This window comes from Corvus moneduloides, chromosome 17, assembly GCF_009650955.1.
Source record: "Corvus moneduloides isolate bCorMon1 chromosome 17, bCorMon1.pri, whole genome shotgun sequence".
NCBI lineage: Eukaryota > Metazoa > Chordata > Aves > Passeriformes > Corvidae > Corvus > Corvus moneduloides.
Window position 1 is genome coordinate 1,887,510 of NC_045492.1, and position 26,405 is coordinate 1,913,914.

A 26,405-nucleotide genomic window follows, 5' to 3' on the forward strand; every position below is an offset into this window, starting at 1 on the left:
GTTACCAGCCCCTCACACCTTGTGAGAGTTAGTGCAGTTACTGAGCTGGGCACTTGTCAGGGCTGTGGATTGGAGCATCTGCTGAGGGAGAAAACTCTGTGGATTAACTTTTGGTACAACTTTTTTTTCTTTTGCAGGCACTTTGAGCAGATGAAGGATGATGCCATAGTGTGTAATATTGGCCATTTTGATGTGGAAGTTGATGCCAAGTGGCTGAATGACAATGCAGTGGAGGCAGTGAATGTCAAACCTCAGGTGAGGCAGCCTTTGCACAGGCTCTCCTGCTGGAAAAAAGCAGTAGCTACTCAATGTCCATTTCTAGAAAGGAGATTTTCTCTTCAGGTTCTTTGGTGTTTCTAGCTTTGTTGGAAGCCACTGTTGCTCTGGTCAGAATGCAGATTCTGCTTACCTGGAACAAGTTGCACATGATATTCTTGGGTTGGCATCAAAGCAGTTGTTTCCAGCCAGTGCCCAAGTCCCTCAGGGTGACCTCTGGTGCCTGGTATGGATACATTTTTCTCCATGTGTTCCCTCTTCCTTGAGAGGTAGGAGCTTACCCTTAGTACTGGTTGTGTAGACAATTAATTGCATCAAGTCCATTCCTTATGGGAAGTCAGCTTTGATGTTTGGGGCATGGGCAAGAGGGTATGCAAGTGTGCTTGCTTTGATAGCCCTGAGCTGAAAACAGTGCCAGATTTCAGCTGCAGAAAGCAAGTTAGATGAGGAATATGGAGCAGACCATTAGAGACTCCGTAAAACTTAAGAGCAGAGCCCATAGATTGCCTGGTGCCTGGTCTGAATTTCCTCTTGTGAAGCTGTTTGCTCATGTACTGCTCAGCAGCAGAACAGTTGTGGTCCTGAGGGAATGTCAATGGAAAGTCTTTTGGGATTCTGCCAAGGTTTGAAAAAATTCACACCTCTTTGTTTTCAAAGTGTGGTGTGTTGTTTTAGTCTACTCTGAGATTGAAACCTCAGGAAAGCCTATCTGGAGCTCTGCCAAACTTGGGTTTCTCTTCCATACTTGGTGGCTTCATTTTAGAAACCTGTGTGGGCAGACCAGGCAGGATGTTTTATCCTTGCTCAGATTGCATGTCCACCATGCATTTGCTTTAAGCTGTGCCTGTAGCTACACAAGGAAAATCAGAATCTGAAAACTGCAGCTTTTCAACTGTCTTAAAGCAGAGGAACAAAACTGAACTAGATCAAAACGGTTTTGTGGCACCAGCATTGAAGGAGAACATCACATAAATCAAACCAGACTTTACCTGACTTGGTGTGGCACTTCTGGCTATCTTTGAAGAGGGAGTGTTCTTGCTGATAGCAGGATTCTGGGACAGGTTTTGTACTTTTTAATAACACCACACCCAAACATAACTCTCAGAGCTCCATCTGTCCTTCCAGTTTTCATAACTCCCCTGTGGCTACTGGTCACCCACATCAAAGTCTTACTAAGCAGTTGTGAGGGGTAAGTTGGGACACTTTGCATGGCCTTAACCAGGTCTGAAGTTTTACCCTCAAGTTCTCACTATGTTCAAGTTCGTTCTTGCCCATGGCTGTAGTGGAGCTGCCTGTGCTCAGCAGCTCTTGTCCTAGAGGAGCCCACAGGTACCTGCCTGCTTTCTGGTAGCTCAGGTTGTTTTAAAACTAAACCTTGAACTGCTTGAAGAGTAAACACTGTTGAATGTTCAATTGGGTGTTAATACGGCACCACACAAACTACCTGCACAGAGGCAGTAAATTCCTTTTTGTATGCTTTGCTTTGAGGAGCCAGTCTGGCATTGATGAGAGTGCAGTAAGGTGCAGTGTAGTCCCAGGTGTGAAAACTGTAACAAGTTTCTGGTATAAAAAAAAAATTAAATTACCTTTTGAAAAGAATGGAATTGGGGTCAGGGTTGGCCATATGGATTAATGCTGAAGAAATCTAATGTTCTGAATATTCCGATTTTTACTAAAACCTGGCAGCTGCTTTTCTGTGTACTGAACCAGAGAGGGGAATATAATATCAAGAGCAAAAATCCCTGACTTTCTATGAAGACATCTGTCTCTTGATGAGAGGATTAATGTCAGAGCTGAGGGTTGTTACCTTCAGCTGGAGGTACACAGTAATTGAGACCATGTCCAGCATGGAAGTTTCAGTACCAGTGCTGGGCAGATGTAAGAGATATTTAATACTTCAGTAAGAAAAACATCTTAGTGTGCCATTCTGGCTCATGTGATGCATTCAGAGGACAGTTAAGGAGGAAATAGGCTTATTACTGAAAAGCTGGCAGGTTGGTTTTGCTCTGGGTTTGCACCGCAGCCCTGCTCAGCTGTGTTTGGGTATCAGAGACTGACCTGCAGCACAAACTCAACTCGAGAGGGGAAGGGAAGGTCAAGGTCAATGAACTTCAGCTCATAAATAAATTATTCCCATATAGTGTGCAGGGAAGTGCAAAGCAGGCAGAAAGTCCAGAGCCAGGTAAATTCCAATGGGAAAAAGGAGGAGGCATTTGTCTGTGTGTGGAAAGGAGCTTATTGCTTGGGTAACTTGAATTCTACTTCTGGAGCAATTTCCTGAGCTTATGAATGAGCCTGTTTATCTGTCTGTATATGAGATGTGTTTCCACAGTACTGACTTAAGCCTCTGCTGGTACCACTACTACTTTGTATTTATTTTTGTGCATTAATTTTACATTTTCTATGTTCCCTTGTGCATTGAATGACCCTGTTAGCACAGGTTGCTGAAGGTGTGGGGTTCTGTGCACAAGCCAGGAGCTGTCCAGGGGCAAGTTGTGTGGCTGTTATATAAGGATACAAGATTTTGACACCTAAACTGCCCAATTCAGACTTCAAAACTGAAATGCTACTTTAACTGCTCAGCTATCTTTTAGTAGTTCAATCTGTAAATGTAATGTTTGTTGTAAGTAATATTGTAGCTGTTCTTGGGATTTTTCATGTTCTGCTTCCCATCTGGTTCCTTCTTTGTTTTGTTGCTTCCTCCCATAATCTCCTGATGGCCCATATGGTGTTTTTTGGGTAGATGGAGCATGTCACTGGTGGTCCACCATGGAGAATTTGCATCCAAAATGATAGCTGCAGCTGCTCAGTGGGGATTGTTCTCACCCCACCTGAGTGCTGAGTGCTTTGGGGCAGGAGAAAGCAAGACTGCTTTAGGGCTGCCCTTTGAGGTGGTTACTGCCTGCATGTGTTGTGCTGAAATCACAATCTGTCATGTGATCTCAAGAAGCAGAAAATGGTGCTGTGATTGAAGCATAGCTGAGGCAGGCAGGTGGAGGCACAGACCTGCTCTGAAGGCAAAATACCTGCTAAAGAAAAAATGGTTTGGATGGGTTTGCTCTTGACATCTCTGCTAAAGTCCTGCACAAGGATGTTTTTTCAGAAGATGGTATTGTTACACTTAAAGCCTCATCCCATGTGGCTTTTAACTTACAGGCCAAAACTTTAAGAACAAAATTGAAAATGATGCATTTTACTTAATATTAAATAACTTCTGGCTTCTAAAGTTTAAATACAGCTGTGGAGAGGGACCCTTTTAGGTCTGTCACAGTTGCTGTTCTGTGCTAGCAGAAGATAAATGCTCTGAAGCATTAGGTTTTGTTAAAGTGTGTTGCTGATTATGTTTTAAGTATTTCCAAACTGCTCTGCTCCCAAATGCCTGGTATGACATGAGCAATAAATATCAGTTAATACTGAATATTCTTGTGACTTGTGGGCCATATTGGTGTTTCATTAATTGCTTTAATATTGTAACCTCCTCCAGGGTAAAGGCAGGGCAGAGAGGAGCTAGTGAGAGGTGGAAAGGAGAAGCAGGGTTGAGTTTTACATTGCAGGAGTCCAGTTTGGCCCAGGTAGTTGGGGCACATGCTAAGTGACATTATCTCCTGAGCTATGTGGGACAGTGACATTATCTATCTCCTGAGCTGTGTGGGACTCTCAGAGCTGAGGACCTGTCTCCTTAGCCCATTTGAGCCTGGATTCTGTATGCAAAGTCCTGCTCTCCCTGGCGTAGCTCAGGGAGGATCTTATGTGTGGTCCCCCAAGAGCAAAGGAGGGTACACCAGGAGCCAGGACAGCTTTTTATTGAATGTATTGGCCTTGCAGAGGTGGGACCAATTCCAGGGGACCTTCAGCAGGCTGAGGGCTCTGGCTGTTGTGCTGTGTTAGATGCCAAGGCTCTGAACTGCTGCATGCAGAGCTGTTCCCTCTTCCCTGTCTCCCCACACCAGTTGTGACCACTGGGCATAGATGAACTGGGGTTTACTGCAAGCAGCATGTTCCCACCACAGCTGGCTGGGACTGCACGCACGTGGAAAAGCCAGGAGAATTGGGGAGCTGGTTAAATAAATTGGGGAGCTGGTTAAATACGAAGCAGATGCCAAGATGGGTGTGCTGTGAAGCGCAGGGTTGCTGCAAGCTTTGCAAACACTGGCTGGGATTGAGGGAGGGGTCTCTGGTACAATTAAAGTGCTGCAGTGCTGGATTGCTGAGAGGGAGGGAGTTCCCCCAAGCCCCCCAGGTTCGCCCTGTGCCTGACGTGGCTGTGGCACCGCTGCTCCCACAGGTGGATCGCTACACCCTGCGCAACGGCCGCCACATCATCCTGCTGGCCGAGGGCCGCCTGGTCAACCTGGGCTGTGCCATGGGCCACCCCAGCTTCGTCATGAGCAACTCCTTCACCAACCAGGTGCTGGCACAGATCGAGCTCTGGACCCACAGTGACAAATACGCCGTGGGGGTCCACTTCCTGCCAAAGAAGGTGAGTGACAGCCATGCAAAGGTGCTGCTAAGGAAGCCAACTTCAGGTGTGGCTTTGTTTGGGCTTGAACTCATTTCCTGATGAAGGTTTTTGTTGCAAAGTGGTTCTGTCCTTCAGAGGATATTTGGCTTTGGATGTGCTGGGTATGGATGAGCTGTTCTTTTGTGCAAAACTGGGACTTGCCTGTCCTGTGATAGAACATCCAGGCACTTTTTGACTTCTCTAAGGTGCTGGGAAGCCCTGTGCTGCCTCAGGGTAGTTGGAAAGCTTCTCCCCATCAGCTTGTTCCTTCCACAAGCTTGTCCAGCAGCAAAATGTAGTGGGCAGAGTTGAAGCTGGAGTGAAACTGAATCCCTTTTACTGTGGGTAGTAAGAGTCCTGATCCCATTTGCACCTGAGAGAGGGTTATCACAATCTGGTTCTAGTAACTTCACAAAGTATAAATGACAGATTTCCTTGGATTTCCCTTTAAATTTATCTCTGCATTCTTTGTTCTTGGAAAAGTCTGGATCATGTCACAGCTTGCAAATTCCTTTTAGAAAACTAACCTGGTTTTAATTTTTCAAAACAAGACTGAGAATTTGAGATGGCTCATAGAAAAAGATGCTGGAGTTAAATCACACTGCCTTTGGAACTCACTGCCAGGTGTGAGAGCAAGTGTGAAAATACTTTCCATTTAGGAAGTAGAATGTGTATGTAATGAGGTGTTTTCTGAAGGACTTAAGTTTCCAAACTCATCAGTTAAGGATCAAGCAAAGCATACCAGAAATGCAGTGTAGGAGTTGATCAGGAAACTGCCACATAATTGTCTTCAAAGGAACAGTCTTGTTGACAGTTCTTGTGAAAATGATAGCCCAGTGTTGTTGATTAAATGTGGTTTCATCCTCTCACTGAATAACAATTTTTAGTAAGCATACTTGAACTGGAAATGAAAAGTAATGCCCAGAGCAGTTAAACGTGAAGTTGCTTGTTAGGGGAGCATATGGCAGTGATCTCAGGTTCATCCACTGTGACAAAACACTCTTGACTCTGTGCCTCCCAGCAGGCTTGATTCAAAGAATAAAGCAGTCTCCTTCTCAGAACCAACAAAGAACTTTCTCTGATAATGTTCTGGGCTAGTGCCTTTCCTTGTTCTGTGCAATTGCTTTGAGGTCCAAATGTAAAACTTAACAATTACCAAGTACCTTACACAGAACTTTCTTTGACTGCAGGAATATTGCTTTGCTCAACCATTACAAACGAGCACACATTTCTGCAATGTGTATTCCTGGAAATCTAGGAAAACTCTTATCTCTATGTTCTTGACACCAAATAATGTCCTGCCCGCTCAGCTTTGATTTTAAGATGAGAATGTCTGCTTACCTTCATCTAAATTTGTGTGTCTCTTATATCTAAGTCTTGAAGTCCCCAAGCTGTCCCAAGCAGCTTTGAAACAACTGATCCCTGCTGCAGTCTGAAAACCTTGTCAGGGACTCAGTTCCTTTTTAAGCGGGTGAAATCTTGTCTTAAATTCACTGGTAATACACATATGAGAGCTTTGTCTGTCAGTCTAATCAACAAGATATGAATCCAATTTCTGACCCTCCTTTATTTGTTTCATGGTATCCAGACAGGATGTACTAGGCTTAAATACTTGTTTCCCTTCTAAACACAGGTGTTCCCTTAGGTTTTCTTTCTTTCATGGTTTACCTGACTCTTTGGTGGATTTCATTGTTCACTTCCACATTATTCAACCATTTCCTCTTAGGTTTCTAATTTTCTCTTGTCACCTTTGGCTCTGCTGGTTCCCAAGAGATGCTGGCAGTTCTGCAGTGGTTACTGTGAGCAGGCTGAGCTGCAGTGAGTTACACTCTGTGCACATGGAGCTTTTTACCTGGTTCATGGGATTACTTCAGAGTAGTGGCTTTGTTACCACAGTCCCTTGGAGGGGGAGATCCAGGACTAGTTTTTGAATCATTTAGGCCCTGCTGGTTCCCACAAGCTGCAGGTTTGGCCCTTGATTGTTTAGTTGATTTATTGCCCTTCAGTTATATTGCAGCCTTTCATGTCTACTTAACTAATGTGAGGGAAATATTGCCAGTCTTTGCTATGTTGCTGGGATTTAGACTTACTTTGTATCTGTTTCTGTAGCTATGATTGCCTGTTTTTTGCAGGAATTACAAATGGTCAAACTTGTCCTTGATGCCTGCTTGTGCTGTCCTTTCTACCTCTGAATATCCCCTGTGCCTGTACATCCCCCTCTGATGCAGCAGCTCATTCACCATCCTCCTGTTTCTTCTGTACCAAGCTCCTGGAGCTCCTTAACTGACTTCTAACTTTATACATTCTCCAGTTTCTTGAGTTTATACACCTGCCTGACACCTCTGGGATAGAGACATTATATCAACCTTTCTGAGCTTGTGTCCTACAGCCCACCTTGGTTTTATTCTTCATGAAGACAGTGCCAGCAGATACAAGTAGTCTTGCTGAATTGGAGATTCTGGAATAAATTTCATTATTCATGTGCCCCTAACATGGGATATCTGGAAAGGACAGGAATTTTTTTCCAGTGTTAGGACTTGTAGGATGACAGTGCAGTATGTCCAGGTGTCTTTGTAGTGGAAACTGGGGCTTAATCATCCTAGCAAACTGGATATTCTTATCTCTGAAGAGTTTGATCTCTGTTCTTTGCTTGCTGGATGGATGTGAATGTGTAAATGAGATGGAAATGGGTTTGATTGTATAAAATTTTGTCTCGCTTAAACTTAACTTGTCTTCCTCAAAAGCACAAGGCTCTTCCATCTGAGTGCAGGTCTGTGCTCAGACAGGTGAGGGATGTTGGCAGGAGCAAAGCTGTGTCAGTGTAAGTCCCCTTTGGGGCTGCTGTTGGTTTCCACATACTCATTTCTCCCTCTGGACTGTGATGTCCTGAACTAATAGGGCTCTGTTCTCTTAATATTCTTGTCTCAATGTTTTGTTTTCTAGCTGGATGAAGCTGTGGCTGCTGCTCATCTGGACAAGCTGAGTGTGAAGCTGACGAAGCTGAGTGACAAACAGGCCAAATACCTGGGTTTGTCCAGAGATGGGCCCTTCAAGCCAGACCACTACAGATACTGAGCAGGTGGCACTACCCAAAGACCAAAGTGCAGGGATACAACCTTCCAAAGCTCTTGTGTGTGCTGGGCTTCTGAGGACAAGCCTTTTGCCATTTTCCTCTCAGTGCTGCACAGCCCCTCCTCTTACCAGGGAACCTTCAGGGCCCTGTCAGTGGAAGAGGATCACTGACTCCTGGAATTAGAATTGGTTACTTAGCTATTGTCACAGTGAAAAGGATCCCATGCACCTTTTGTTGGTTTCTAATGCTCCAATAAGGGGAGCAGGACAGAAGGTGGCTAAATGAGAATGTGTAGTCTTGCCATACAAGTGGCTGACAGCTTTGAACAGGCTCACCAGTGAGGTGGGGAACGGTTTCTGCAGGGAGATGCTTTTGCCATGTCCTGCTCCAATCAGGTGAATCCCATTAGGAGACTGGCAGTGCCAGGCCCCTTTCCACAACAGTGCCCTGGTAAAAGTGCATATTGTGAAACTGGAGGAAATAGGGGGGATGTGGGTTGCTTGGTCTCTGTGCTATAAAATCAACTTAGCCTCCTACCCAGAGATAAGAGCTGGAGTTTTTTCCTGGGTTAATTTACTCCATTGGTTTTGGTCAGAACAAAGACCGTTTTGTGCTTGTGCCATACCAGCTTGAGGAGGGGTGAGGCAAGAGAGACTTTTAGCAGCCTTACCAAGTGTGTTGTGAACAGCTGAGGAGCCACTGAGGGGATGGTTGGGTTTAGGGTCCTTGTTCAATCCTTTGCAGACACCAGCAGCACACTGCTACCCCCAACTTGATTTCTCCGAGTTGTCATGTCTGCTGTATCATGTTTGTCACTGATGACTTCAAGTGCTTTTATTAAAGATCTGACTGTGGCCTGATTTGTTTTGTGCAGTGAGATGTTTTGGGGTTTACCATGGGTTTGTTTACCTTTGTGTGATCCTTAAGCTACTGAAAATACTTAATGTACCCATGTGGGGTGTCCTCCAGGCAAAAGCCAGTGCTGGGGCAACTCTGCATCATGTGCTGGGGCTGGGAAAAGCTGCTCCTCAGGAAATACTTGAAGGGGCTGCATCTTACGGGAAAGTCACTCTGCCCATACAGAATTATCTCCATGTGTCATGGAAGGTCTCTCTTGCCACTGTCCTCTTCAGCCAGCATTGTACTGGAGACCATCTTTGTTTCTGGATGTAAGAAGATGAAAGGTTTGGAATGATGTTACAAAGTGCTTGAAGTTCTCAGATTTGTGCCCAAATCTCTGTGAGTGGTTGGAACAGATGGTGTGGAGTGTGAACTGTTGGAGGAGGAAACAAAAGAGATGAGTAAAGAAGGTGTTGCTGAGTGTAACTTTTTTCATGGTTTTGTTTTGCATTGGCCTCTAAAAAGCACCAATTTGAACTGAATTTGGGTCCCACAGAGGCACCAGAAATGATTCCATAATCAGTAATGGTGATTATCCTTTAAAGAGACATGCAGCAGCTGCAGTACACATCTAAATGTAGAGGATGGGCACCTTGTGCTTGTGGCATGGAGTAACCATGGTGGAAAATGGCACTGTGGTAGAACAAATGCAGTAGAAAAATAAGGACTACTTATTATTAAGTGTCCTTATTCCTTAGTTTCCACTACTTGGGCTTTGGCTTCTCAACCCATTTCACAGCTGAAATCTGCGGTGCTGAAGTGCAGGGCTGTAATTCTGCTCTTGGATCATGGGTGCCTGGAATTCAGTTAGGAGGGGCCACCTGGAGGTCTCTGGTTCATCCCTGTCCTCATACCAGGGCCCTGCTGAGATGACCTTGCCCAGGAGAGTTTCAGTTGTCTTGGGATAGATCACATCACCTCCTTAGGCTTCTCTCCCAGCATGTGACCACCCTTTGGTGAAAGTATTTTTCTGTACATTTAACTGGAATTTCCTGTGCTGGCTGCTTCCTTTTATATCTCTGCACCTCTGGAAGGGGCTAGTTCCATCTTCACTACATTCATGATTCCATAGACAAATCAGGGAAGTGTCCAGATGCCAGCAGCATGACCAGGTCTGAAACATCTCATCTGCTTTGCAAGGCCCTGGGCCAGGGCACTAAAGTACCACTGTGAGAACAAGAACTGTCCAGTGACTTCCTAGCACAGCATTTGCATTAACTAAACTAATGAAAATCTGATTTGCTGCTGAAAATCCCCTAGTGTGAACAAGTGAGCAATGTGGGATTTTGATGGTTTGATTTGATAAAATGCAGAATTTATATCTGGACTATATTTATTAGGTCTTTATTTGCTGTTGTTGAAGAGGACTAGATCAAACTCGGGCCCTAATAAAACCACTGGCAGAATTTCTGTGCCTCCTTCCCAGTCCCTCCAGTGCCGTTGTGGTTTGGTCTGCAGCAGTGCTGTACCCAGTATCTGTCAGCAGAGTGGTTTGGGAACTGGAACTGCAACAGGAGCATGCTGAATCTTTTTGTTCAGCCTTTTTTTGTGCACTTCACATTCTCTAGGTACAGCTGTTCAGCCTCCGTGGGGTCATCTTAGACTGTGTTCTCACTGTAGTATGAGCTCTTTGAACTCTTTCTCAAAGGCAATTTTGAATAGTCTTTACAGTAAAATACACAGACTTCTCTTCCATTTCAGAAGCTTTCCAGGATGAATAGAAGACTTTGAAACCTGACCTTTGGTGTAGCAGCTGATTTCCTTTAAAAAACACATGGTGCTGTTTCACGTTGTTACTCCCTGCCGCTTTCTTAACATGTATACAATCCACATCACAGCACAAGTGTGCCCAGGTGGGCAAGGAGGCCAAGGGCACCTGGGCTGTCCCAGCACTGGTGTGTCCAGCAGGACCAGGGCAGTGACTGTCCCCTGTGCTGGGCACTGCTGAGGCCCCACCTCGAATCCTGGGGGCAGTGTTGGGCCCCTCACAAGAAAGACATTGAGGGGCTGGAGTGTGTCCAGGGAAGGGGATGGAGCTGGGAAGGGTCTGGAGCCCCAGGAGTGGCTGAGGGAGCTGGGAAAGGGGCTCAGGCTGGAGCAAAGGAGGCTCAGGGGGGACCTTGTGGCTCTGCACAAGTCCCTGACAGGAGGGGGCAGCCGGGGGGGTCGGGCTCTGCTCCCAGGGAACAGGGACAGGAGGAGAGGGAATGGCCTCAAGTTGTACCAGGGGAGGGTCATGTTGGATATTGGGGAAAATTTCTTCATGGAAAGGGTGGCCAAGCATTGGCACAGCCTGACCAGCGCAATGGTGGAGTCCCCATCCCTGGAGGGATTCGAAAGCTGTGTGGATGTGGCTCCTGGGGACAGGGGTTAGTGTTAAACTTGGAGGTTCTGGGGGAATGGTGGGATTCTATGGTCTTAAAGGTCTTTTCCAACCTCAGTAAGACTGAAGTCACTCAGCCTTATTGCTTGCTTGCTCTTTATTGGCAAGAGCACTTCTGCTGTCACTCTGTTTCACTAAATCAGTCACAACTAATTTTTTGCTCTTTTCTCTTTGTTTTTAATCCATATGCAATTAATTGAGTTCACTCTAGCCTGAGGCTGAGCATGTAGATTGCCTAAACACAGATTGCCAGCCCCATTGTGGCTGCTTTACAATTGCTTTAGCAGGAGCTAATTGTTGGAGTGAAAGATTCTCTGGACTCAGGCCCAGAGGAAAGCCAAAGCACAGGGGTTGAATTAAAGCTTTTGGATAAGCTGAGGTACGTGAAGTCACACCAAAGTGAAATAGAAAGATAGATTTTTAAACTTTTAGTAGAAATATATGCTAAGTGCCTTAAACATTGAAAAGCTGCAGCAGAGACCTTAAACACAGTTCTTGCTGCAGCAGTGTTACCTTTTCACAGAATTCTTTACTTTAGACAAAATAGAGATAGAATTATACTGTTCACTTTTTTTAGATGGAGTGTTCACATAAACAATAAGAGCTGATAGAAACTGTATATGCAGATCTGTGGAATACCTATGTAACACTTGTGTAAGGCTTACGACTGTTAGACCAGGATGGGTTAAGGAAAGGAAAACTAGAATCATGTGTTAATCTTATTGGTCAATTAACAAACATAATCCACACTAATGTAAGAAAAATATAGAGAAACTAGAACTAGAAGAAGAAGCTGTTTTCTGCCTGCTGTTTGCTGTTGCTGCTTGGCCTTATCATGTAACCCCCTTGAATTCTGCCTTCAAGAAAGCTGTGAGACTATGAAATAAAGAACTTAGCAGAAAAGCAGCCTCCTCTGCTCTTCTACCCTGGTCCGAGAAGGAAGGGTGTCCCATCAAAAGCCCAACAGCTAATGAATGAAGAATAGCACGGAGGAGAGCCTGGTGTCTGTAGGTACCCAGGCTGGGGAGTGTCCCCTCCCCAGCACCAAACCCCCCCAAATGGGCTCCTCTGCCATCGCACATCTGGCTGGTGAGTCAGAGGACAGTGACAGGCTTTTCCAGCTTTTCTCACTTCTGGGCCTCTGCACAGATGTCCCAGCACTGGGGCAAGATGTGAGCCACGGGCCCCCTGGATCTGGCACAAGGGATCCTGGAGAGGGGGAGCTGGGTCACTGCGAGCACAGAGTGCACAGTGAGGGCTGGCAGGGGGAAGGGGGAACAAAGGTGAGATTTAGTCTCAGATTTGTGCTGCTCAGCAGGTCTGGTGTCCGGGAGAGCAGGGGATGGATGCTCAGAACAATGTGTTTGTTCCCTGTGGAAGGTGTGGTGAGAGGCTCTCCCGGAGCAGCCTCAGGGCCCCGTCCCAACCAGGCTGAGCAAATGGACAAAGTCCTAAAGCAGCCTTGCCTCTCAGCAGCCTCTTCCCCCAGCCTTGTTTGCAGGCTCATTCTGAGGGGCAAAAATGCAAGAAGTGAGATGTCCATGTGTGCCCAAAGGAGGTGCAGTTTGGGAAAGCAAGAACAGTGTGTGAGGGATGAGGAGAGCTGGCGTGTGCTCTCTTTCATACAACAGGAACTGGCTCAGGTTTGCAGCTTCCTCCCTTATCTTCTCCATACCAGCAACAATTGTCTGAGAACTGGGAAATAGTAAGCCCATTGTAATTAATAGCTGTTCCTTAAATTAAGCTGTTCCTGGCTATTAATTTAGCAGGTCTTTTCCTACTATTTCTTTCTACTTGATCAGGAAAAAACTCTTGGTAGTAAAGTAGTGCTAAACCAGGCCTGGTTCCACCCAGGGAAAGTTTTTAATTTAATGCTTTGTCCAGCTTCAGGTTGTCATCCTGGGAAATCTGTCCCTGGAAATTGATGGAAATTGGTGATCAAATGAAATTAATGATGAAGGATTATACTCCTCGTCTTCAGACAGCTCTGATTTGCCAAAAGTAATAAAATATTTCCTCAAATGTCTTTCAGATTAATGTTCTGTTAATGGTTTCCTTACTGTTACCAGTGAAAATACTCTTCTCTTCTAAATAAGGCACCTCCTGCCCCCCATTTTCCCTCCACTGTTGAGTCAGGAGAAATAAGAGAGCACAGGCTGTACATTTTTTCTCCATTTATCTCAACCAGAAATGCCAGACTCTGGGATTTTTAAGCTTGCAATACAGTCTTCCTAGGCCCTGCTCTTTATTTTTTTGCAAGGCTGCAGTTGTATGAAATGGAGGTTGATGGAGGTTGCACAGGTTGCCGTGGGAAATACGCATCAGTGCAGAGGAGAACAAGGGATGGTGGAATGGATGCTGCACTGATGACTCTCTGATTCTTGACTGAGCTTGTCTTCATAGCAGCGGTTCTTCCTGCAGATGATATGAAGCTTCTCAGAAGCTAAATGTGGGTTTTTCAGCCCGTGGGGCTTTTTGCTAAGACAAATCAGATGTAGTAAATGTGCCTGTGAAGGCTCAGCAGGGTTTGCAGTAGCATTGTTTGCCTCTGGAGCTTTGCACCACTGTAACAAGCAACAATTACAATTATTTTTCTTCTTTTAAAATCTCTAACCCTTCATGCCTGTGGTTTGCACGCCAGCTTAGGGAAAGCAAAAACAAACAAAAGACTGGAAGAATAATAAGAAAAAAGAACCCAACCCTGTGAAAAAATACTTCTGGAAGTGAGTGGGATAAAAAAAATGGGTTTAAGGTTCTGCAGCATCCTTTTTATGGGATGAGCACATCCCAACTTCTTGTCTAATTCCCTGAAACTGCACAGCAGAAAGATTAAATTCTTTAGGATATTTAGAAAGTTTGTAGTAAAGTTTTCACTACTTGTTGCATCTGTAGAGTCCAGAGACACTTTTCAGCAAACCTGGTACTTTTCTGTAGCACCCTGGTTTTTGTTTCATTAACTGGAAAATCATTTCTGTGAGGGTATATTTAAAGGGCCACAGTCACAGGTATGTGCTCCTTCTCCCTGATGCAGCAGTTTGGATGTAAACTGAACAAATTGCAGAGGTTCAGGCACCTTAAATGCTTAATAACTGAATACAAGTTGTTGGGTTGAGCCAGGGCTTACCGTCAGTATCTGCTTTTTTATTGAGTTGTTTCCACGAAGAACAAACATTTGGTGGTCCTGTTCTTCCTCCTCTCCAAAACTCATTTCCTATGTGTATTTTATTAACAACTGGCTGCAGACTCCTTTTGACCCTTTTGGGGGTCTGACCTGCCACTGAGATGCCATTTTGGAGATAAATGTCAGCATCTCTGACCACGCTCCAGACTTAGAAGAAAGGAGCAGTGATGGAAGATGTTGAAGGGAATACAGGGCAGAAAACCATCTGCTCTGCTCATTTAGTGCTCTAAATATTGCTTCCCAAATTGAGAAATTAGTATGAATTGAATCCCAGCTTTATAGCAACTACATCTCTGAAATACTAAAACCTTTGTGTTTAAAGTGGTCTGGTTCTGTCAGATATTTCTGACAGATATGTCAGTCTTTTCAGAGTGGGAGGGATCCCTGGCCATAGAATTACTTTGAATGCTCCTATTTCCATTTTAGAAGACTCTAAGATTTGATGTCCTTCACCAACAAGTGAAAGACCATTTTTTAATGAATCTATGCATATATATATATATTTTTTTTTTTAAGTGCTACTCTTATTTGTTATGGAACACAAGGAAGAGTGAAGCTGTGTATTCTTGTGATTGATTTCTGGCTGTTACTGTTGTAATCACATAATACTGTTGTTCATCTATTGGAGAGAGCTGTGCAGAGTGAAGGGGAGCCCATATGAGATCCCAAATGACATTTTAGCTGAGGAAACTGCCCAAAATAGTGAGGGTACCACAAGAACACTGTTAGGTAAATCTAATAGATCAGCTAAAATGTAGAGAGTGAGTGATGAAGGTGTTATTAAAGCATATTAGAGTATATTAAAGTCAATGGATGGTGTCCACAGATTCAGAGGGATCTGCAGTGGATCACTAGGGACTCTGCAATTTAGTCTTTTCCTGCCTTTATCTGTGTTAAACGAAAGCCACATGTGAATTGTGTTATGACACTAATATTAGAGTCATTTTAGGGCTCCCATATTTCAGGCAGGGTTTAATCTCAAAGGGTTTCCTGGATGGAAAGATGTGTGCATATGCCATGCAGCAATTGAAATAGTTTCTCATTTCACTGAAAAAACCCTTTTTTTCACAAATGACTAAAGCCTCCTTCTTCTTCTGGGAGAGGGACTTGACCATATGTTTGCCATCTGCATATCATATGAGAAGTTTGACAATAAAATCTTTGTATTACCTCAGAAGGTAATCTGCAGGCCCCACGGATTTCGGAGGGGCACCTTGAGAGTGGGTGACTGTGCTTTCAGGCAGCCCCACGTGTCCCTGGCCTGGTGCTGCTCCTCCAGCTGGGAATGGTGTCCTACAGGTCCCATGTCACATGTGCCAGCCTTGCATGGGTGCTCCTGGTGTGGCGAGACAGCACTGGGCACTGGGACTCTTGTGGAAGTTGGGAAAGGGGCAGGATTTCATTTCCCTCTTCCAGCCCTCCTTGAGGTGACTGTGCGAGAGGCAGAAAATACTTACTCTCATTCTGAAGGACAAGAAAAACTTAAACTAGCCCATCATGCCAGACTGACATTGGGGTGTCTTTGTCCCCAGATCAGGGGTAATTTGCTGGTGAAGGGGAAGAATATCCCACCAAACCCCTTTCTAGCTGTGAAACTCCATCTTACAGGTCTAAGAGCTATCATTGTGAGTGGCCACATGCACTGGGCAGCCCAGAAACCCCCTGTGTGCCAGGCTCAGCCCACAGCGTGGGCAGCGGGGAGGTGAGGGGACGCTGCCTCTCTCCTCCCCTCTCAGCACACCCCACCTGCAGGGCTGCCTCCAGCTCTGGGGGCCACAACGGGACAAGGACATGGAACTGTTGGAGAGAGTCCAGAGGAGGCCACAAAGATGCTCCAAGGGCAGGAGCCTCTCTGCTCTGGAGGCAGGCTGGGAGAGCTGGGGGTGTTCAGCCTGGAGAAGAGAAGGCTCCAGGGGGACCTGATTATGGCCTTTTAATACTTGAAGGAGGCCTATACGAAAGATGGGGTCCGACTTTTTAGCAGGGCCTGTTGTGGCAGGAGAACAGGTGGTGGTTGTAAACTCAAAGAATGTAGATTTAAATTAGATAGATTTTTGATTTTATGCTGAGGGTGGGGAGGCCCTGGCACAGAGTGCCCAGAGAAGCTGTGGCTGCCCCTGGATCCCTGGAAGTGTCCAAGGCCAGGTTGGCCAGGGCTTGGAGCAACCTGGGCTAGTGGAAGGTGTCGCTGCCCATGGCAGGGGGTGGGACAAGGTGGGCTTTAAGGTCCCTTCCAACCCAAATCATTCTGTGATTTTAAGAGCAGGGAAATGCACTGTGGGACTGTTGTGTGTATTCCTGTTCTTTGTGCTATCCCAGGAGCTGCTGATGCCTTTGAAAAATACCTGTTGGAATCTGGACACCAGCAAAATGAAAGCTGAAACAGGGGAGGTTGTACAGATAGAGGAAAGAATTGTTCAGAGAGTGCCAAGATTCAGCACTGCCTGTGTTGTGTGCCCACCTGTGATGTCCCCAGTTGTGGTTTTATGACTGCATTGTGACCTGCCAAATATTGCCTTTATAAGGCTGGGGGACTTCACTCATTGCCTTTGGCCGGAGTTTGTCAAAAGTGACTGGTGGCTTTCTCATCCCCACAGTTAGAAAAGCACGTGGTGCTTCAAGTTGTTTGCATCTGGCCCAGGGAGCAATTATTTCTTTCCAACTATTAAATGTACTACAAAAATGTAAGATTGTATTTCAGATTGGGAATGAGCAGCTGCTTGCTGTGCATTCTTGTGTGGTGGCCAGTCGGCCTGTGGGACAAGGGACAGAGCGGGTGCTCGGTAGGACAGTCCCTCGTACCAGAGGCTTCTGTCGGGTCAGGGTGAGAAGAGAAGCCTCTCCCAGAACGCTTTGTTCTGTCCTGGTAATCTACCCCAGCTCTGCGTTCCGGGCTGGCTGTTGGCCGCTCCACCCCTCGCTACCTTACCCGTTTCATGTCCTGGGAAGTTCTCCGCTCCAGGTTCCCCCCTTGGCCTCTGCCCTCGCCGCTCCCCCAGAGCTCCCCACGGGTCCCCATTCCCGGTCCCGCCCGCGCCGCCCCCGGGCCCTCACAGCGCTGGCTCCCGGCGCTCGCCCGCCCCCGCACTTAAACCTGGGCTCTCCGTTGTTCCCGGTTTCTGCCCCTGGAATCCTTCACGGTGTGGAAGCAACGAGCTGCTCCTGTGGCAATCTGTGCCCAGCTCCTTCCTGCCTCTTTGCCTCTTTGCCCATGTGCTGAAGCTGCCCGCGTTTGTGCGCGCCCGCGTGTGGGGGTGCGCGGCTGATCCCGCCGAGCGGCTTCGCTCTGGAGACGCTTTGGAGAGATCGCAGCAGCGGCAGAGCCCGGGACAGCGATACTCTTGGTTTTGGAAATGAGGTGCCTGTGGCAAATCTGTTGCAGGTATTACAGGGGTAACTGGGATTTTGGAGTGCAGTAACCACAGCAGGCCATCCCATGTGTTTCCTGCTGGGTTCTGGAGATCACTGTGTGGGGAGCACTGTCCAGGAAGGCAGCAGGTTAGAGCTTGGGAATAGACAGAAAAAAATTGTTCCTGCCTTCATTAGGGGAGTCCATTGTTAATTATTTTCTTTTCCGGGCCTGAGTGTGCAACTCAGAGCCGTGTCTTGGAATTAAATAGGTCACTGGATGTGGACGAGTGCTGAATTGGTCTGTTTAGCATGTTTCTAGAGCCACTTCTGGCCATAGAATGGTCTAATTCATCTTAAAACGCTCTGTTGAAATATGTTTTGATTTAATGTGTTTTTTTTTTTGCATTGGCCTTGACTGCCATTTCATGTCTACGCCCACCCAGGGAGTGAGCTGGAGGCTGCAGTGCCTCATGAGGAGTGTGTCCCACAGTGCTCTGAGAGGCCTCTTTGCTGTAGCACTGGGATGGATGTAATTTGTACTCTGTAAAATAGAGCTCCCACTGAGTCACAGCTGGACACATCATGCACAAGTTCTTCCTGGGCCCCTCGGTTTGGTTATACAAATCTCCTGCTGCTGCTCCAATAAGTCATTTCATCACATGTTTAACACTGTCCTCGTCTCAAAGGGCCTTGTCTTTCACCACCCTCAGCCAAAAGAGCATCACAGATACTGCTGACTCTTCTAGAGAACTTGGAAAAAGTCATTTTACTTTCCATCAAATCTTTCCTTCTCTCAGAAATTCCTAAAGGGTTTGTTTGGTTTCCTTTTGGGGTCCTCCAGAGAATTTGAGTGATTAGCTTGGAAAACTATAACATGTTTGGAGGTAGTTTGGTATAGTCGTCTAGGTGTTAATTCTACCATTTGTTTTATTCGTCAGGATAAACTTGGATTTTATGGGCTTTGGGTGTGACAATAAGCAATCAAGTCAGGAAAATACAGTATCTGTTTTAAATTTACACAAGACAGGCGATATTTGGAAAAGCTAACAGTGATTTATCTGTGTTTCATCCTACTGACCTGTAATTGGGGTAAAATTTCCGTTAGTCTCCTCGGGCACAATGACTCTGTCACAGAGCATTCCTGGTGCTGTCTCTACACTTGAATTCCAATAAGTTTTCAGTGGAGACATTTTGGTGTGTGACAGATAAAAATTAAATACTCTGTCTTTGTCATGTGCATATTTTATCGTCTGTGTGCTGATAACATTTCAAATGGGACCCCGGGGGGACTCCTATGCTTACAAACGTCCCCTCAGTATAAATAACTGCTCAAATTAAATACATTGAAGCAAATATTTGGTATACATATTTTACTGATTTCTGTATCCTGTGTCAATACCTCATGCAATGTGATCTTTACCCAGAAAAGTCAAGTCACTAAGGCTAATAACAATTTCAGTACTTGATTATATATATTCTTTGGTGTGATAGATGAACAGCAAGGAAAGCAAAGCCTCTTTCTAATCAATTCCAGTCACAAATAAGACTTACTAATAAATCAAATTTAAAAATACACTACAGATAGACACTATATTATGAAGTCCCCTTACTGTCATTAGCAGCTTTTTTCCTTTTCCTTTGTTGCCTACAGGTGCCATCCTGTCCTTGGCTGGGTCAGCTGCCATGTGTTTAGGTCCTTGGGTGGGTCTTGGCACTTTGATATCCTTGTCTGAGAGCCCCATGTTGTGCTACATCTCCATTAATGATGTGGATGATGGGGCAGAGTGAGCCCTCAGAGGTGTCCGGACACACAGGCCTGGGAGCAGTGGCTGATGTGCCAGAGGGATGAGCTGCTGTCCAGAGGGACTGAGCCAGGCTGGACAGCTCAACAAGGAGGAGCACAAAGTCCTGTCCCTGGGGAGGAACAACCCCAGGATACTCTGGGGAACACCCAGCTGGGAGACAGGAAAGGCCCTGAAGCATTTGGTGAGCACCAAGATGACCAAGGGTCACCAGAAGGTGAACTGTGCCCTGGGCCATGATGGGACCATTGTCACCAGCAGGTCGAGGAGGGGATCCCTCCTTGCTCAGCACTGGGGAGCTCATCCCTGGACTGCTGGGCCCAGCTTGGGGCTCCCCAGTGCGAGAGAGACAGGGACATACTGGAGAGAGTCAAACATTAGGAAACTTCTCTTTTCTGGTTTTAATGGTGAGTGAGGGTGACCGAGCACCAGGACAGGTTGCCCAGGGAGGTGGTAGAGTTTCCCCCCTTGGAGATGTTCAAAAGCTGCCCAGACGTGGTCCTGGGCAAGCAGGTCCAGATGGATGGCTTCCAGAGGTCCCTGCTGACCTCAGCCATTCCGAGGTTCTGCAAAGCTGGAGTGGGAGCTGCAGTCGAGAGCAGCTGTTTGTTGGATTTCTGACTCTCCTTCCTTCCCTTCCCTCTGCTCCCACTCCTCTTGGCCCTGGTAAAATATGATTTTTCTGACCAGTTGGACTTCCTGGTATGAAAATGATCTTGTTTCCATATAAGAAGTACTGTGATTATTGGTATGTTTTTAGTATCAATCAACAACAGTTTGTTACAGTTATGAGAATTTTGAAACAATTTGATGGAACCTAAATCTTTACCTAGTAAAAGAAGGGGCCACATTCTGAAATCCATTGTGATGTATTGTTCTTCCTTCTCATCTCCTTTTCCATAATGACTGAGTGGCTTACAGATTCCTGAGCCAAGATATCTGGTTGAAAGACACACTTACGTGTATTTACAAGAATTCAAACTTGTATCAGACATCTCAATTGATGTACCATATAAAAGGAACACAATGACATTCTGTTGTCATTAGGGCTCTTCATTAGATTAATCTGACATCTATCTATCTATATATATATCTAGTATGAACAAAAATTATTGTCAATATACGACCTTAGTTTTGAATCCTGGGCTTTAGACTGATTTTTAGAATTAAAAACACCCCTTCATGTGGCTTGAGCCCCTTTGGAGTCATCTGTATCGTCTTTTCCTGCCTGGAAGATTTTTGTAGCCCTCAGCTGTGTTTAGAAATAAATCAGGAAACAACTGTCTTCTCAATGAGAGCTGCACAGGGGATTAGAAAATTCCTGATTGGGATTAGAAATTCCTGGTTAGGAAAAAATCTGATTGTGAAAGCTAAAGAGCACTGGAAGAGACCCTGGTGCAGGCAGGTGGAGAGAACATGGGAGATGTGGGTTAGCCCTGGAGTGTTCCTGTGGTGACTGGGAATAGCAGTTGGATAAAGGAAAAATGCTAAAACCAAGGAAGTAGCACAGAAGTAAAAAGAGTGTATGGGAGCAGGGGAGAGACACTGTAGGTACAGAACAGAGGAGGTAAACAGCAAGAGCTGGAGTCTGGCAGATAAAAAGTCTTCAATGTCAGGGATGCTTCCTGGGTCTGCTCCCTCCTTGCTCTCCTGGGAGTTTAACCAAGAAAGGTTTTCCTCCTGTGTCCTCTTGGATACCTCAAGTTTAAGGCAAAGAACTTCAAGAACAAGAGAAAAAAAATCTTCTGTTGCCTTGAGCTTCACCCATCTCTTTCTGAGCCTTAAAGGCTTGATACAGCATGTGATGTATTTTTTTCCCCTGGTTGCTGCAGCACATGGACATTCCTGCCTGAATTCACCCTTGGAGTTGGTTCTGGGAGAAGAACAAGAAAGGGCAAAGAAAGGGGTTGATTGCTTGGAATGGTTTGCTTCAAGATGCACATGTGGGATATAAATTCATCTTTTGCTGATCTTTCCTTTCTTCCTCAAAGTCTCAGATATCTCTTCCTGCTTTTGGGCTCTATACACGCAGTGTCCTTGGCAGCAGGAGAAGAAGGGCTGAGGAGCTGATTCCTATGGACATGGCTGGGGAAAAAAAGTCTGATTTTTATATTACAAGGCACAGATACATTTAGGGTTCAAGTATATATGTATGTCAGAGCCCTGGGAGTTACTGTCTGGTAATGACTGAAACCCCTGAAGGTGGATGCACAGCTGAGAATGACTGAAAAATGGCCTTATAGCATTGGGTCCATCTTTTCAGGTGGAATAACCTACATAAATTCTTGTCCTGATTTTTGTTGAATATGTGAAAATGGAGTTAACCCCAAACTCTGCATTTCCAGCCTGATACTTTGGCTGTGCTGGAGGCTGATGATGTCCCTGTGGGCAAAGCCAAGCTCTAGTCCCTCACTGGCCTAACCAGTCCTGTTTCAGTGGCCATTTGGGTGCCATTGGGGCAGGTTTTGTGGTGCTGGTTAGACAATTCTGCAGGCTAGCATTAATATGACCCTTCAAATAAACCCCCAAACCCGCAGAAATCCAGAATTCATCATAAAACACAGCTCTTTTGCCAAAAATACCTAATCAGTGCCAATCTCCCTGGTTGTTTGCTCCCTGAAATAACATCCTGCTTGTGATAACATTAACCCCATAATAAAGACTGTCCATTAAATTTTAAAAGGGGCAAATCCCAGCTTCAGAGCTCTCTATTTTGATTGCTATACACATGGGGCAATTTGGAATATCCACTTGAGAAGCAAATGAGAGACAGAATCCTTTTCGTGTTTCCGACTTGGCTTAGCACTTGGGGTTTAACATCAGGCACCTGCAGATCGTCTGGAAGATGCGGCACTTGCACAAAGCACAGTAGTGACAGCAGGAATTCAAGTGTGGCTTGCAGGTTTTGAAGGTTGGCACACAGTTAGCAGCAGGCGGGGGCCTTGGCTTCAGAGATGCCTTGTGTTCAGCCTTTTTCTGGAAGACAAAACCAGGAGAATTCATAGACAGGTGAAATGAGGGTGGCTCGGGGAGTGAACAGAGGGAGGTTCTGGGGGGATGAGGAGGTGGCTGTGGCAGTGGGAGCTGCGTTAGCAGTGCAGAGGTGTGGGGGGGCTGGGAAATGGGGAAGGGTGGCTTGAGACCAAGCTTCTGAGCAAAATGACAAACTTCATTTTGACCATGACTGGATGGAGCGCTGGAAAAGGGTCTGTAGGGAGGAGCGTGGCAGCAGCGAAGAAAGGGGTGCAAAAATGTGCACAGATGGTGAAGTTATCAGTTAAACCAATTAAGGTGTTCTGTTTGGATCTCCCAGCTTTTCAGATGAGGGAAAACTCCCTGTCAGGCTCTTGTTTGCTGAGCTCTGACACTGAGAGAGCAGGGGAGTGACTTGGCAATGCTCCACCTCGTGAGCTCGGTGGTCCTCCATCCGTGGGAATCCTTAACTGCACACACAGCTGAGTGAGTGGAGAAAGACCTCTCATCCCCCCAAGGAGTGCAGCTTCTCTGCTGGGGACTTGGAAAGGTGGAAAATTTTGGGTTGCTCAGCATGTGCCTGGGAGCCAGGAGGGATCTCTGGAGCCCAGGCACCTTGTGCACTTCTGAAACTCAGAGTTATGGAATTGTTTGGATGGGAAGGGATTTTAAAGCCCACCTCATCCCACCCATTGCCATGGTCAGGGACACCTTCTACTATCCCAGGTTGATCCAAGGCCCATCCAACGTGGCCTTGAACACTGCCAGGGATGGGGCAGCCACAACTTCTAATTTTCTTTCCACCATTATTGTTTTGCATCTATTTTTACAATATTTAGAGCTTTAAACTGTACGTAAATGATTTAAATCAGGGAATGGCAGTAAAAGCCTTGCAAATGAATGCACTGAGGGAAGTAGCAAAGAAGTAGCAAACTGTTCTAATCCAACAAAGTTTTCTGAACAACCACCTACCTGGGAAGATTTCCTGTACTCTGCCTCTTTCCTGCTGACTTTCTGGGATCTTCTAGTTACATCTTCAATGAGAATAGCACAGCAAAATATGAAATCAATTTTACAGAATGTTATTTCACCGAGATAGTCCTATTTTTGTGTGAGAGGAGGCAGATAACCTGTATTGCCACCTCATTGCTGCATGTTTTGCAGTGATGTTCATCTCAATTCAGAGTGTCTGAACTCTGTCACTGCTGCTTGTACAAAGCAGAAGAGCAACTGGTATTTGTATTTTAGAAGGGATTTTTTACACATTGTTTGGTAGATGCAAACAAGGAATTATTTCAGAGAAATAAAATTAAAGGTCTCTGAAAAAGACTGGGGTGCTCATGCACAGTAGTCACATGGACAAAAGTAGGAAAAATCTTTAGAATTACATAATTTTTTCTGTTAAAATGTGGTGCTACATGCATAATTTTGGAAGGAATTAACAAGTGTAGGCTGCTTTCCACGAGCAAAAACTGCTGATTTATGCTGAGCATAAACTCTGCATCTGTGATTCTGCACCTTTCATTCTGCAGTGCTTTGCTCCCTCTCCACCCACAGGCTCGTTTTACATAATGTTACTTGCAAAGGTGTTTCATTCATGTGCTTGTAACTTTGCTTTCTAAATATATTTGTAACCATATCTATTTTTAGATATTTATAACTAAAATGTAAATTCCATGACTGGGGCTTGTCTTGGGCTCTAACACAGCAAGACTGTTAAAGTGTGAGACACTTCCCAGCTCCCCAACCTGTTGTGGTATTTTTGGTACCTTTATTCTGTGTGTGTGAGTTTTGTAATTAGGACTAACCTATATGTAATGGATGATTGGGATAGAAAACATCCATATCCCCACTGCTGAATGGTGGCTCCTTATCTATTCCAGGATCCTCTATCAATATATTTTTGAATATTTACTAATTGTTAAGATTTGTAGAGTTGTAGAATGAAGAATAAATATTTTGAGCTGGTTTGGGGGGTTTCATTTATTTATCTTGTATTGTTATAAGTTAGGGTTATGCATCTCTAAGAAGCAGTGGGGAGAAATGTGTCACAGCTCAGCCCATCTGCCATGGGCTCACTTCTGTGAGAAGATGGAGAAATCAGTTGAAGGCATTGTATTTTATATCTCTGATTTTAATTGGGGTAAAAATGTTTTTGGAATCGTGAGAGTGAAGGCATCAAGGATCTTAAGGACCATGAAATGGTACAGCTTGGGAGGCTGCAGAACAGCATAAGCTTTGCTAAACTCCCAGTTAAACAACACTGAGTTAAGTCAGGATTCAGAGGTTCAGATTTCTTTGAAAATGCACGTGTGGGGAACTGTTTCTCCTTAAAGATATTTCTCCTGGGTAAGAGCATGGAGAAAATACAGGAAACAAGGTAAGAACCAGAGTGCTTTAAACTAAAGCTGTAAAAGCCTGCAGAAAGGAGCTAAACAAGAGAAGCTTTATTTTTTTAATTATTAGCATTTTGACACAGTTATGGATGTTCTGTAGCTGACGATCTCCAAACACCTGTGAGTTTCTTGAAAGGAGAAGTTGCTGTAAATTACACTGAAAGAGCTAAGGCCGACATGAGGAAAGAATTTTGCGAAGAAAAGAGTTAAGCATCACCCTAAAGAGGTTCTTCCCAAACAGGACAGGTGGTCATCTGCCAGTAACCATGGTCCTGTCTTGGATAGATAAATAAATGACCCCTGGCTCTCCCTTGCGGTGCTCTTTTCTTCCCCTGTTTAAAGACCAGGTAAACTGAGGTTATATTAATTCCTGTTAATACTGTTGATTTCTCTACCACGAGAGCAGACCCTTAAAACCCTCACATTGCGTTCTTTTTTTCTCATGTGCATAAGATTTTCAAAGGAAGATTATTGCCCGTTGTGGAGGCCGGTGGGCCTGCTGGACAAGGAACGAAAGGAGTCCTATGCTGGGATAAGTCCTCAGTCCTTTTCCAGCTTATGGTGACTGAAAGGCTTCCCCCAGAATGCTCTGTTCTGTTCTGTTCAGGTACCCCAGTTCTGCCCCCCTGGTTGGCTCCGTTGATACCCCCTCAGAGTTTCTCAATCAGTTCCCTTACCCTGGGCCCCCCATTGCTCTGCCCCGGGACTTCTCTGAGACCTTACACAAGTGTGGATGCATTAAAGCTCTCCTGTAAAACCCTTATGTGAAAACTCTCTGGCTCCTTCTTCGTCGGACTGTTTCGCTGGCGATCCCTGGGTGTGTGCAATGTGCCAGCTGCACCGAGAGGCCTCCTTGGAGACGCTTTTGGGAAGGTTGTGACATGATACCAAACAACAGAAACACGACAGCCCATATTAGCAGAAAAACACTTCTCTTCAATATAAAGTCTAATAGTGTGATAGGAGCGGAAGCAAAACCTGTAAAACTAAAATAAATTGTCTGATTTTTTTTTTTTCTTTCCTCTAAATTGAGGTTTATCACATTGTCATTCTTGGGTGCTGCAGCCGTGACAGTTCTGCACCCTATGAAGGGCGTTAAGCAAAGTTATCCAAATAATCCAGAATAATCAACAGCAGTGTTTCCTGCAAATCTTGTTAATTTGGCGCTGAAGGGCAAGTTTTACTCACCTACTATGGAGATGGGTGGAAGATCTGAGAGGTCCATTTTGCTGGACAAGTCACATTCTGTCTTCTCCTCAATGACCAAGTGGGAATCAGCAGCTCTGAACAGGCTGCAGCAGAGCAGGAGGCTGAGGAAGAGGTTCTTTCTTTCCATCGTGGGGAGGAAAAATTCCATTGTCATGAAAACCAAAGTCAGTGAAAACCTGTAGAAGTGATGCAGGGGTATGAATCTCAGCAATGGTTTTCTGTCAGGTTGTGCAGCTTTAGCAACAAATCTCTGACAATTATTTCATTTCCAGCACTTTGCTTCTCGTACTGCAATACCTAAGATTGTAGTTGTAGGAGTGGAAAAATGCTAAGTCAAACAGAACTCCCCGAGATGGTCTT

At 45.3% G+C, this 26,405-nt stretch overlaps 2 protein-coding genes and 1 long non-coding RNA gene across 6 annotated transcripts in view; 1 reads left to right on the forward strand and 2 right to left on the reverse strand.

The window, feature by feature from the left end:
- The window catches only part of LOC116452773, a 24,553-nt gene extending 21,690 nt beyond the window's left edge, over nt 1-2,863 (reverse strand). The window contains exon 1 of the long non-coding RNA XR_004243597.1: nt 2,853-2,863. This is a non-coding gene — a long non-coding RNA (uncharacterized LOC116452773). The remainder of the gene's footprint in view (nt 1-2,852) is intronic.
- The window catches only part of AHCY (adenosylhomocysteinase), a 24,612-nt gene extending 15,902 nt beyond the window's left edge, over nt 1-8,710 (forward strand). The window contains exons 8-10 of the mRNA XM_032127469.1: nt 138-255; nt 4,562-4,756; nt 7,721-8,710. Coding sequence (XP_031983360.1) covers nt 138-255; nt 4,562-4,756; nt 7,721-7,852 — 445 coding nt within the window. The 3' untranslated portion in view covers nt 7,853-8,710. The remainder of the gene's footprint in view (nt 1-137; nt 256-4,561; nt 4,757-7,720) is intronic.
- A 10,308-nt stretch (nt 8,711-19,018) lies between these two features.
- Nucleotides 19,019-26,405, reverse strand: part of ASIP (agouti signaling protein) — a 37,927-nt gene continuing 30,540 nt past the window's right edge. For 3 of the 4 annotated variants that reach the window (XM_032127472.1, XM_032127473.1, XM_032127474.1), the window contains exons 2-5: nt 26,025-26,221; nt 23,413-23,474; nt 22,295-22,443; nt 19,019-21,552 (exon numbers count right to left, since the gene is read on the reverse strand). In XM_032127472.1, coding sequence (XP_031983363.1) covers nt 21,453-21,552; nt 22,295-22,443; nt 23,413-23,474; nt 26,025-26,199 — 486 coding nt within the window. In that variant the 5' untranslated portion in view covers nt 26,200-26,221 and the 3' untranslated portion in view covers nt 19,019-21,452. Of the gene's footprint in view, nt 22,444-23,412; nt 23,475-26,024; nt 26,222-26,405 lie in introns of all 4 variants that reach the window. The other variant, XM_032127475.1, reaches the window with a different exon arrangement.